At 36.1% G+C, this 13,972-nt stretch overlaps 1 protein-coding gene across 6 annotated transcripts in view; it reads right to left on the reverse strand.

Annotated features, from left to right (window-relative positions):
• TDRD3 (tudor domain containing 3) overlaps positions 1-13,972 on the reverse strand; it is a 147,347-nt gene that overhangs the window by 37,161 nt on the left and 96,214 nt on the right. For all 6 annotated transcript variants that reach the window (XM_023525124.1, XM_011381013.2, XM_023525133.1 and 3 more), the window contains one exon: positions 3,209-4,059. In XM_023525124.1, coding sequence (XP_023380892.1) covers positions 3,209-4,059 — 851 coding nt within the window. The remainder of the gene's footprint in view (positions 1-3,208; positions 4,060-13,972) is intronic.

A 13,972-nucleotide genomic window follows, 5' to 3' on the forward strand; every position in this document is an offset into this window, starting at 1 on the left:
GTCTCTGGCTAAAAATTGGAAAGTTGACTATTCTTGACAAGACATTTAAAAGCTATCTCTCAAATAAGATGGTTTCAGAAGATAACTAATCCCATCTTCTTCAGAGAGTGAATATTGATAACCTTATTTTCTAAATGGTATAATCTGTATAGAGCCCACAATCCTCCACTCTAAACTGGAAAGTATATATCCAATTAAAATCAAAGTAGTCACCTTAGAAGATCATCCAATTATTCTAATACTCTAAAAGCTCAAAGCATTTTAAGAATTATTCAGTACAGTAGTCTTTCAGAAGCTATATTATATTCTTTTGAATATATTCAGTAGAGGCAATAAATGAATTCAGTATTGTTGAGTTTTTGAGACAATTACAATTAAAAGCAAAGTTTTATTAACAATCTCATCGGGATTTGAAGGTATATAGATAACAGCACAGCCAGAACTATTTGATATATCCCAAGCTCCTGACATTTAGCAGCTGCTCAATTATGGTTTGTTGAATACTCAGTATTTGTTGAAGAATTTGACTGCTAAGTGTAATATTTGAATATCTGTAGGTTTGTTATTCTCCATTGCTTTACTTGTTTCTGATCATTCATATTCTCTCTCCCTTTTTAACCATGCCTCATAATTTTTTATAGGATGCCAGACATTGCACATAAAATATTGAAGAGGTTCTAGAAAATGTTACTTTTCCCAAAAAAGAGGATCAGATTTTGTTTCGGTAGGCAGATATCCTTGATCTCATAAAGGGTTGGTTTTAGGCTCTGAAATGGCTCATTTTTAGTAATTTTGTACTTAATACTAGGGTACAACCCTTGTGGAGTTTTAATAGAAAGCCTGAGTCATTTACCAAGCCTTTCAAATATTATTGAACTTGAACTCCAATCATTTACTTCCTCTGCTTGTCAGGATCACTAACAACCCCGCGCTGTCCAATATGATAAAATATTTTCCATCTTCACCTTAATCAACATTTCACAGGAGCATCTGACACAAGGCCTACTCTACAGGTACTTAACTACAAACCAACTCTGATTTCCAACCAGTTCACTCTTTCTTGCCTCAACCATGAGGGAGAAACAGCTAAACAGAAGTAATCCACCACTACCCAAATCAAATAGCTCCTGTATTTTGGAAAGGAAGTAGTTTGAGTTACAAGAAATAAGAGTCTGAATAGTAAAGAACACCTGTATTTGCTTTCCAAGCTCCCTAATAGCCAGGACATTGCCATGTAAAATAGTTCCAGCTAATGGGATTGTCTGTTGGTATTTCTGGGAAGGCTTTTGCTTTTCTGGAAAAAAGGAAGGAAGGAAGGAAAGAAGGAAGGAAGGAAAAAAGGAAAAAAGGAAAGAAGGAAGGAAGGAAGGAAGGAAGGAAGGAAGGAAGGAAGGAAGGAAGTAGGAAGGAAGGAAGGAAGGAAGGAAGGAAGGAAGGAAAGAAAGAGGAAGGAAGGAAGGAGGGAGGAAGAAAAGACATAGGTAGCACTGTCTCCTCTCCTCTTTTTAGCCTTGAATTAAAACTTGATAGTAGAGATGCTGCTTTTAGACAAGAATTATCTCACATGCATACAAAAACCTTAAAAGAGCATGTGACCCAGTTATACCACCCTGTACTTCTCATTGCTGGCATCACCAGGTAACATCTAACACCCTGCTCATGCCCCGTCATTCACTGAACACACTGGGGGCTGGTTCCTCATCTCAAGTCTTACTGCATCCTTTTAAAGGACCCATCCACATTTCCTAGTCTGAATTCCAGTTCCCCTGAATCTTCAGTTAACTTTATCTCCACTTCTCCTTTAACCACAGGTACACTGTCGTGGGCACGGCCTTTCCTTATCAACTGAAAGTACTGTATTTACAAAACATTTACTTCAAACATTGTTTTCTGTGACTTGATCCTCACATCTACCCAGGTCCCTTGCTCTATAACCTCCTTACCTGTTTTCATCACCCTGATGATATCTCTAGTCTCCACTCTACTTTTTTCCTATATAAGTGCCCCCTTCGGAATTAACTAATTAACATAGCCAATGGATAATTATTAAATCCCCATACTGTAGAAAGAGTAGGGTTGCAGAGGAAAACTAGACAGACATAATCCTGCCTTCTAGGAACTTAAAATTATGGTAGGGGAAAGAGCCATCAATCCAGGAAGCAAGACCACAAATGTTTACAAAGACTGGTAACTTTTACAAAGTGAACAAGGCACTGACTGAGAAAGACAATGACGTAGGAGAAAAGAGGGGGCAGGTCAAAGGCGGCTCCTTCTAGGAAGTGGCATTTGAGTCCAGCCCTCAAGGATGAGAAGAGTAACGGGCAGAACACGCGGGGCAGCAGGTAAACCTGTCTGCCCTCTGCCTCACGGCTGGTCTCCTGCCTCTCGGCCAGGCTCCACCCATCCGATCGCTGTGTCCCCCTCGACCTCGGCTTCTATTTTTCCCTTCCCCTTTCTCCATGATTTCCCTCTTTCCCTTTGAGCCAGCGGACAATGTAGAACTAAGAACATTTAAATTAGTGGTTTAATAATTATTAAATTAGTTATTATTAACTAAATAATTAACAGTTCTCTCTTAATTCTTTTAAAAAGCAGTTTGTGTAGATTTTCTTTTTTAAATAATACATTTTATTTTATTTTTATTATTTTTTAAATTTAATTGTATTATTAATTTCAGGTATACAGTACATTGGTTAGACATTTATATAGTTTATAAAACAATCCCCCCAATTGCTCTTTCTCTCCCCTGGCCCTCCACCTAGCCATTAATGCCGACTGCATTCCCTATGCTGTGCTCCCATCTCCGTGACTTAGACGCAATCTGCAGAATTTAACACTGTACCATTTAAGTGATGTTCTTCTTTGTGAATCAGTAAAATCTTACTAGAAAGAAAAGCAAACAATAGTATAGTTGATAAGTAAAATAACTTATCAACGTCACTTAATCACTTTTACATTGCTATTCCCATGTACAAGCTAAAACCAATCCTAACCTAACCAAATTTTATGGGACTGATTCTCTCTAAGCATCCATAAAAAATAATATTTTGTTTTTCCTTTTATAAATTATATAAGTATAAATGTGTTCATAGACTTTAAACAGGTACAAATGCACAACAAAACTCACAGTCTCAAATGGCTTTCTACAGTCTCACTAGAATATCACATTTATTAATATTCATATACAATACCTTTATAGCACGCGTACCTTATTGTCTTCCCAATAAAGTGCAAAACATTCATCTCCAGGTTTCCACAGTTTTGCATACTCCACAGGAATAGATGATTCTAGTACTTTTTCTGGTTTAATTGGCCCAGATCTTCTTTTGGGCGCGCTATTGTAAAATATTTTATCATCACAGGGTGTAGCAGTGACAGGTCCTGCTGGCTTAATAGGTCCTACTCGCCTTCCCCTCGTTGGCCTTTCTGTCTCTCCGTTTGGAACACCAATGAAGCTATTAGTTCGGACAGGATTCTGGTAATCAGTATTTACATGAAAATGTTTTTCAATTTTTATACCACCGAAAGCTTCATTATTGACTGTTCGCGGTTTCCTGTCATAAAAATGATCAGGATTTGCTGTTTGGTTTTCTCTTTTCCCACGTTTCTGATTGTTATAGTCTATGGGTTCTTGAGGAAGAGGATTTTCTTTTGCCTCTGCATAGGGTGGACCTCTGCCTGGCCTGCTTTGCATAGAGTTATCCCTTTTTTTAAAAGCACCGTCACTGTGCTGAGAACTTAGAGGATATGAGGTGTCTTTAGTTCTCTCATATCTAGAATACGGTCTGTCACACCTGGTTCTCTCTTCAGCCCATACTTCAGACCCTGAAGAAGTACTCGGTCTTTCGGGACCTCTGCTTCTAGGGAATCCACTGCCTTCTAAAACTGCTTTTGAATTCTGAGTGTCTCTTTGAAAACGAGGAGGTTTTTCATTTCGTGGCTGTCTGGTATCATTGCGGGTAAGATATCTCGGTGGATTATTCTCTCTTACTCCATTCTGCTCGGTGTTCGACAATCTGTGTGGCCCCTGATGCAGATGCTGTGGCTGCGATTTAGGTTCTGAAAAGTAAAAGTATATCATATGCATATTAAAATGATGACAATGTATTAATACTTATTTTAAAATGCCTAAGAATTATTATATTAATACAAAATTATCAAACTACTATTTTAGCATCTTCCACTATCTCCCTGCCTCATTGCCTTCAGCCCTCTCTGCTGTCTCAGAGTTCTGTATTTCTAATGTACAGCTACCCCAGTTAGGCATGCTAGTGAAGTAAAACAATGATGTGAACCGTGAAAAAACAGTGGATAATTTAAGAGCAATTTGTCTTTGTCACTGAACGCCTGCATTCTTATAATATAGCTATCTATATATGCAATTCTGATAATTCACTTTCCAAGACATTAATGAAATAGAACTGCAAACTGCTAACTCAGAAGCTGCTATGTAACTGTGTAAGGACAAGCCTTGCTCAACTTCTTTCTGAATCCTGCTCCAATTCAGTAAAGAGTAGGTGCTACTGCCAGTCAAGCTCTAGCCTTCGTGCAAACGTTATTTCTCAAATCTTTCTGGGTCTGGAATTGCTAAGTGTTTGGATTACAAATAGATATCCTACTATAGAAAAGAGTTAATAACTTTCGTGACCTGCAAAAGTAATTAAAAGCAGGTACTAATTGGAAATATAGAAAGAAAGGTGTCAAAAATATGATTAGGCACAATAGTGCAGATAATGTCCAATTAGAAATGAAAAGTAGTAATATGGTAAATATATACTCATAGATAATTTAATGGCTCTTTTTTCACAGTGATTTCTATTCTATTTCAATTTCTACCATGTCATTTACACCTTCTTCCTCCATTGTTTCACACAAGCATGCCTAAAACATTATTACCAAAAATACTGACTGGCATTTGGTATACATGTCTTATTTCTCTTGTCATTTCATAATCAATACACAGGTCAGGATCATTCTTATATTTCCCCAGGGTCACGACATGGGCACTATTGACATTGTGGGTGAGACCGTTTCCTGTGTCGACAGAAAATTAACTGCTCAGACCTCCACGTACTAAATGCCAAAGCGCCCTCTCCCAGCATTCCTAGTCACTGTGACTCCCCGTGAAATTATCTCCACACATTTCAAAACTGGAGGCAAAAAGGTACCAGATAAAATGTTTAGATCAACAGTGATAAAGAGAAGACCTTTAAAGGTTCCTGAGTGACAAAACAAGTTCCAGATTAAAGATCAATAACTGAAATGGCAAGAAACTTCTCACCAGAAACACTGGAAGTTAGAAGCCAATCTAACAGGTTTTAAATGTCTTTGAAAATCAAGGAACATCAATTTTCTTAAGTACATTTCTATATCTGGCCAAACCACCCATTAATTGTGACAAAGAAAAGAGAGTTTTTTAAATGTGCAAAGATATCAAAAATACTAGCCAAGACCATTTACAGAGACTGTTTTTAAAACTTACATCCCCCAAGATCTGCTTTATAAATATAACACAAATATCTCATTTTTAACAACTGCAGTCGACATTAAATTTTTCTTCAGGAAGAAGAAAAATGGTCACCTTTAGTTTCCATGGGCATTATTTATTACCCAGGAGTAAAGATTCAGGGAAGCAGGAATAGTAGTGGACATAAGTGGTACACGAAAGAACATTTTCGGCAGAAAGCATACACTGGCATTTGTTTCGGTCATTATTAGAGAATAAAAACAGCAGCTGCTGCTTGTTGACTATCTGCAAAGTATTATTAGGCACCCCACACCTGCACTTGATGCACATTTTCGAAGAGTCCCCACAGTTGTCTTAGGTACACATGGTATGAGGTTTGTAATATAGAGAGGTAAAGTCCCTAGTGAACTGAATAAATTTTTCAGCTTCCAAAATAAGTCAAATATGAAGGTATTTTATTTGCTGCTAATTAGGTTTCAATAGACATCTGAGAAGTAAGCATTTTAGATCTGCTGCATTTAGGGATCAATTTGTCGTCTTATTCCAGTTATGGCCACTAATATCTGCAATGGTCAGAAAGTACAAGTGTATGAGGTCATCACAAGAGTAACCAAGCATCCTGGACTACCAGTGGGGGTCTGGATGACCACGTACACAGAATGAGGGCTTCGACTAGAAATGACAGGGATGAGAGAATTTGATTTCAGTTCTTTTAAAAGAAAAAAAAGATTTTATAATCGATTGAATTAAACAAGTAATTTTACTAATAATGAACATACTTCATTTCCATTACTGTGCTGGGATAATATAGTGAGAAAAGAACCTATAAAGAAATTATTTTTTAATTGAATTGCTTTTAAAAATAAATTAAAATCAATGAAGAAGATAAAATTGTGCTTTTAAAAGAACATAGTTTTCATAGATATCCATTTCATAAAAGAAATAAAATAACGGTAATCCAAGAAATGAAAGTCCTTAAGTATTTCATCATTCTCATATTTCCTTAAACCCAGCACCTTTTGTCTCAGGTAGTTAGGTAAAGAAGTCAGATGTAAAGTAAATAGTTTGAAATCGAGCTAATCTATTAAAAAATAACAGAATATGATCAACTGCTAAACTGTAGAAAAGGTGATTTTAAGTAAATGAAGAAACAGATCCCAAATCAAATAGAAAGTTCCTCAGCTCTCAAGCACAGCCTCGTTGCTCTCTGCTGCCCTTCTCGAGGTGGCAGGGCAATTCCAAACTCCCCAAAATATGAATCGGCACTGTAGGCCCGGTCTGCAGCTGCTCTAACAGAAAACATATTATGATAGTTTTCTGTATAACCAACAGAATAAAATGCGTCAACTTTTTTTTAATGACTCGAAGGGGAAAGATGAAAGAAAACTGTACACAGGAATGGGCAATATTTAACATTAAATAGAAGAAAAAAAAAAAGATTAGCAAAAATGATAAAAATCATCACAAAATTGCTAAAACTGTGCAAACATCTAAAAGATTAAAGTGATGAAAGCTCATATGAAAAAACTAATCAAAGAATACTGCACGAGTTTAGTTTGATTTGTGATAAAATGTTCCTATTATACCAGATGATAAATTTCAAAATGTATGTTTACAAGATAATTAATTACAATACTTTATATCACCATGATTCAAAATGCAAGAATCATTAAGAACGAATTGATAAATTGTCACAAATTATTTGGGTCTGCATATAAAAATGTGCTGTATTAATCAGGCTTCTTAAAATATTAATACTTTTTTGCAAGATATTCATTTTTCAGTCACAGCTGTACTTGCATTTTACAGGAGAAAAACAGGTACCTTTTATTTCTTCATTTTAAGACACTTACCCGAAGAAGTGAATTAATGTTTATTAAGATTTTACTATGTGCCTGACTCCACTTTAAAGGTCTTTTGCCTACATTATTTCATGTAATTCTTACCACCCTGAGGGGCTATATTATCATCTTTATTTTACAAGTGTAGAAACAAAGCAAAGTTAACAGCTAGAAAATGTTGAAGACAGAATTTAAACTCGAATCTAACTGAAGCCCACAATTTTTCCACCATGCCAAGCCGCCTGCCCAGAGAAAAAAAAAATTAAACAGAACATAACCAACAACATGTTAGCTACAATTTTATCACCTACATCTGTTCATTTCTGATGAAATGCAGAAATCACAAAAGCTGTTTCACAATCCCTGATGGGCTAAAAAAATAGAGTTGTATATTAGGACTGCCAGGATCCAGACCTAAAATTAATAATCTCTTTCCATGAAAGCAGAAAAAGCTATAACTCCTATTAATAGTTGGACTGGTATTTAGAAGCTCACAAACTGGCACTTAGAGAGAGCATAGTATGTAGGGTACGGCCTCCAGATAGTTATAGCACTGGTCTGCCACTTAGTAGTTCTGTAACAGGCCAGTTATCTGACTTTTCTTCTTTAAGACAGAGCAAATAATAGTGCCCACGTCAGAGGACTAAGTTAATACATGAGAAGTACTTAGAACAGTATCTGGCTTTAATAAGCGCTCAATAAATGTTAGCTGTCATTGTTATTACTGTGGTTATTAGCATTTTAATTATCTAAGTAAACATAATTAATTTCCTCAGGAAAAAAACAATACTTCGATGATAAGGGGCTTCCCTATTCACAATCTTCACCATCACCAATCCCCACTTTTAGTTAGGACCCTCGCCTTGCTTTAGTTTTTTGTTTGTTTGTTTTCTTGTTGAAAACAGGATAGATAGAATGCTTTGGTAAAAACTTGTATATTGTAAAATTATCAAAGTCACATTACAGATAAAATTTAGATATATTAAAAAATCAAAATCTTACTCTAATACTGTTTTTCACTTAAATTTGTATAAACATTCCACAGATAAAATTTTTTCTATATACCTTCTAAATTTTTCTATATTAAAAAGTGCTAAGAAACATTTTAAAAACTAAAAATCATTAATAATCTTATTAGAAAAATGTATTGAAAGTTCTACCTTCTGCCAATCCAATGCCACCTTTGGGGACAGCCCCCATTAACATTTCGGAGGTTATTCTTTCTTTTTACATAATTCATACATACGCATCTCTAGACATTTTATTTATTTATTTATTTCTGTTACCAAAAATGCACTCATGCACATCTTATAGGCTGCAATATATTTTTTAAATGAACTGTATATCATGGACATGTTTTCAAGTCAATGCATAGAGGCATCTTACTCATTTAAACACTTTAAATATTACTACATATTAACCAAGTTGAGGATGGGGTCGTCTTAATCTTATTCATCTTTGTTTTTTTCCAGTGCCCACCTACAATAGTTAGGCAAACAGACTGCACTCAGTAAATATTTTCTGAAGAAAGATACAATGACTAAAAACAATGGGAATGAAACAAGCCTCCAGTTCAAAATTACTACCTAACACTGTCACAGAGCTCAGCTAAGGCTGCAACATTGAAATAGAAAATGTACTCTTCTATTTTGCTTGCTGTAAGAACGGGTTTGCATCAAAGCACACTGGGATAGATTTAGACTGAGTTCAAATGATTACCGAAAAAGACTGCACCACACACAAACACTGAGCTCAAGACCAATTAAATTCATTCTCCCACTTCCCAGTGATGCATCTCTGACAAAGCACGAAGAGCCCCAGTCTCTTCATCTGTAATGTGTGGATAATAATACTTAACTTACCACAGGATTATGAAGGTTCGATTTGAAAATATTTGTGAAATTGCTTTTCTCATGGATCCCTACAGGGTCTTTGGAATTAGACTGACCATTGGAACTAAATCCCAGTCTTATCACTGAGCAGCTGTGCGACCTTGTAAAATTCAGATGCCACTTACCTCATTCCTTCATTTAGTTTCTCTATGCTATAGTTACAGAACGCCAGCTACAGACAGGCATGAACACTGCTGTAGTCACTACAAATGAAGCAGCGGGAAAGAACCATCACCTCTCTGGCCCGTGGTGCTTTAGGTATAATGGGAAGAGGCAGATAACATAAATAAGTAACACAGCTTAGAACTGTGGTAAAGCATATGAAAGAAATACATAAACTGTTTTGATAAAACTGGGAGTAGTGGGGGATATACACTAATTAGGCAAAAAAGTCCCCTGAAGAAGTGGTGCTTCAACTGAGCCCCAAAGGGTGAGAAGAAATGCAGTGACGGTAGGAAACAGTGATCCCTGAAAGAATAGCGCGTACACGATCCTGGGCTAGAAACCTGCTTCAAGAAGGTCATATGTTGCCAAAAAAATCCTTTGCAGGGATAATTCTAAATTAAAATATAATCATCAGTAATTATTAATTTCAAAAAGAAAAAGGTTGCACAAACCGACACCCCCAAAATTGGCATCCATTATAAATACATAAAGACACCAAATCCCAGAAAAATATGGACAGAAGAATTAACATTAGTTATAATCAGTCACGGTGTTTATCCTCCATTGGTTACTCAAGATATAAAGTTGTTTTCCTGTTCTCATTAAATTCTTTTGTAATGATTAAACTTAAGGCTAAACTAACAAATGAATATACTTATGATATTCAATGTTTAGAGAATTATCTTTTAACATTGCTAATCTTCTTAATAAAACATAGAAAACTCAATGAAAAAGAAATTAGGGGACATAAAGCATAAGATGATGCTATAAATGTACAAATCGTGAGAACTCTGGGAAACTGCAACACCCAACAACACAACTACAAAGACGCCCTCTCCATCGTGCCAAAAGGCAGGCAAGGTCCGAGATGGTTCTTACAAACGCCAAAAAAAAAAAAAAGGAAAAGTTTAATTCAGCAAGTGTGTAAAATTCCTCATACAGCTGAACAACTAAAGAGCTTGTCGCAAGGCACAACTATCACAGTCCCATTTTACAGACAGGGAAGCTGAAGACGCTTGACCACGGTCACGCAACTGGCTGGGACCAAGCGGTCAGGGTCCAGGCCCCCACGGACTTTCCCGCTACGTGGCCCCAGCACAGCGGGCACCAAGCTCCTAGCGTGAAGGCGGCAGCAGCTGCGGGATATTGTCAGTGTCCCCTTGTTGTCCCCGGATCAGGATTAACATTAAAAAAATTTGCTGGGGTAAAAAAATATATTTGTTCAAATCGATCCATTAAGTGAGAATGCATCTGTTTAATTTGGATGACTTTCCTCCTTTTCTCATAAACAGATTTCAGGAATATGGTTACATCACAAATTTCATAGCTAAAATATTACATTGGATTAATTTTAATTTCTCTTCCACCTCTGAAAACATTAAACACAAATTCTGTGACGTCCTCTTCAGAGGGCTTTTCTAACTACAGTTTCACTGTTTTTCCACCAATTATTAACAGTCACTCTCAGAGCTTTTCTTACTGGTTGAAAAAATAAGTCTTGTTCTGAGCATTTTCAATTCATGATGATCACGTATGCAGCCAAGCCTGCTCAGTGCCTGAACATGTCTCAGGTGTCTCCGCTGTACCTTCTCCTCAGGTCTCAACTTAGACTTCACTTCCTCTGGGAGGTCCCTCGTCCCCCACGCCCATGGGGACCGAGCCCAGTGACCCTCATCTGTGCCTCGGTAACGTGCACAACAGTGGCACGGACAGAACTGCCCAAACCACTTTCCACTGCTAGACTTTCAGACCTCTGAACTGTGCTCTGTTTACCAACATGTCCTTTCTAACATAGTTCCTGGCACACAGTAGCCCCCAGGTTAATACTGTGGGCTGAAAAAATGACCATTTGCAATTTCCTAGCATGGATATGCACTGCTTTTATGAAAAAAAAAAAAAAAAAAAATTAAAAAAAAACCTTATTTGTAATTAATTACCTTCTACTCACATTATCTCGGAGGCAAAAATCTCTTATAGTCCTTATTCTCTGTGTTTTCCTAACAACTTTCACAAAAAAAAATAGCTGTGTCACTTCTCCGTGAGTACAATGCTATCTTTCCCCGATTAAGGAGAATTAAAACAGGAGGTGAGGATATGGGGTATGGTGACATTGCTCTGTGGAGTCTATCATGTTCCTTTTAGTTCCTACGTTTTACACAAGTCATCACCCTTAATTCTAATGCTCTGAAATCCTAAATTACAAAGGGCCACTTTTCCTTCTTACCAGCCCTCGTGTGTATATAAGCAGTGTGGATCACACTTCCGTGTTTCTTATAAAACTCCTGTCAAATTGGATTATTTTCACCTTCCTAGCATAGCCTGGACGTCAAATAACACGACACTTGTTTAATCAAATGTAGCACTGCAGTCTCTATCATTCCCATACTAACACTGCCATCAATGCCTTCAGTTCAACTGTACCTTTGGTGTCCTTGAGTAAGTCAGTCAAGTAAAGCTCCCTCGTTGGTAAACTGGGCATTTATACACGAGACACTAAACTTGTGAGTAAAAGACCATTTAAAAAGAATAACTTCATGTTATTTTTACTTTAACTCAAATATTAATGTTTAGTGAAGAAAAAATACTGGAAAAATCAACTAAACATACAGAACTGGAATTTATTATCGAACTTGTAAAACTAAAAAGGATGATATGGTAGAACTATTGAAATTGTCATATAAGAAGCATTAGTCAAGTGCAAAAAATTAAACTTAACTTCTGTGATCTTTTATTCCAAGCTGACTAATATTTTTCAGGATCATGAGCATAATCATTTAGATTCAACATTATCTTTGCAACATGTGTTCTGCACATTTCACAAAAAACTAGAGCAAAACTCTTGCAATTTGAAGCCAACACATGCTAGTGAAATCTGAAGCCACTTTAAGGGGCAGAAAAATAAAAACGAATTTAAAAAAGAAAAACCAAAGGAAGGTCCATTTCTGGGCTTACATACTATTTTTTAAAAGTTACAGTGTCATGGTACAACAGGTTGTCTCCTGATGTACAAGCTAATTCAAGCAGAATAGCTGAAATCGCTGCTGAGCACTCACTCAACAAGTAAAGCAAAACAGAAACAAATCATTAAAGATATTTGTGACAAAATGATGGTGTTATCTGATTAGTACATGAATTCACATTATCACAGAAGCATAATGCTTTTTAATATTCCTATGTCTATATTTAAGCCAGTTTATACATATTTTTTTAACTCAAAATTCTCAAGTAATCTTAATTATACGAATCAGGGCTTATTGTGTAAAATACCTTTAAATATTGTGTATATTTTTTAATGATCGCAAAACTCATTGGCTATAGAAATTTGCCTATCAGCTCAAAATTTATATTCTTGTTTCCTTTAAAAATTATTTCCTCTTTAAATTTATTCTGCAGGAATTCTGACAAGATTACAAAGCATTAAACCAGGGACTATGTCTCATTCCCATCAGGTACATATAAATACATGTGGTTATTAAATAATAATTTTTTTAAATATATAATAAAAATAAAATACAACCTTTAAAAAACATGATATAATAGGCAGGAAGAGAAATCACTCATCACTCCACGACTACAGCATAATGTTTCCCTGCTATATTAAATATGTTCTTTCTTACCACTCTCTTCAAAATAATCATTATAATGTCCATATAACATTTATCTATACTGGATATCTTTCAGTTTGTCTTCTAGCCCCACCACTTCACTGACACTATTTTTGTCAAGGTCCCCAATCAGTGGTATGCTGCAGCTAGCTTGAACATTGTACAAGAGCTGACCATTAAATTGTCAGAAAATTGGCTAGATGTTAAAATGTTGATAGCTGGAAATCAGCCATGGTGGGAACATTTACACTGCAGACATGAGCAAAAGCTAAAAATCAGGGCACCCTTCCCTGACTCTCATCTCTTCTCCCAGAAACAGCTGTTACAGATTCACCAGCACCCTGCTGATGCTGCATAAAAACCCAACAGAAACTTCCCATCCTTATCCCTCAGCTTTCTCTCATGCTCTTCCTGCTTCCTTGGCAGCTGTCTGGGTCTTTGGCTGGCTCCTACGTGTCTCCTTGATCTTCAAATGCCTGCCTGATACCTCTGATTTTTAAAACTTAAAGTATCTTAAAATTAAACTCTTGATTGCTCTTCTGCTCCCCTACACCACAAAAAAACTAATAGGTGCTTAGAAATGCATCATGGTAGAAAGAATTCTGAGTTAGGAATCAGACAGACAAAGATCCAAATTCTTTTCTTCTTATGGGTAAGATGTTTTATCTCTTCAAATCTATTTATTTGTTAAATGAAAATAACAACATATATTTTGCATTTTTAGATGATTAAATGATTTATTTGTATGCACAGCACCTAGCACAGTTCCTGGCATATAGCAGATGCTCAATAAATAGCACCTATTACTTTATTTTATGGTCAATAAATGTTTGAAATGAATGGACACTTAATTGAGGAGGGAAATAGAAGAATGGCAGAAATGAAAAAGAGGCTCATGTTCTAGTATTCTGAGAAAAGCTATATCCATCTTCTATATATCTAAAAACCTGAGAATATTAAGTATGTATCAAAACTGATAGCATAGTTAACAAATCTTAAAAA

This window comes from Pteropus vampyrus, unplaced genomic scaffold (assembly GCF_000151845.1).
Source record: "Pteropus vampyrus isolate Shadow unplaced genomic scaffold, Pvam_2.0 Scaffold13, whole genome shotgun sequence".
In the NCBI taxonomy this organism is placed as follows: Eukaryota; Metazoa; Chordata; class Mammalia; order Chiroptera; family Pteropodidae; genus Pteropus; species Pteropus vampyrus.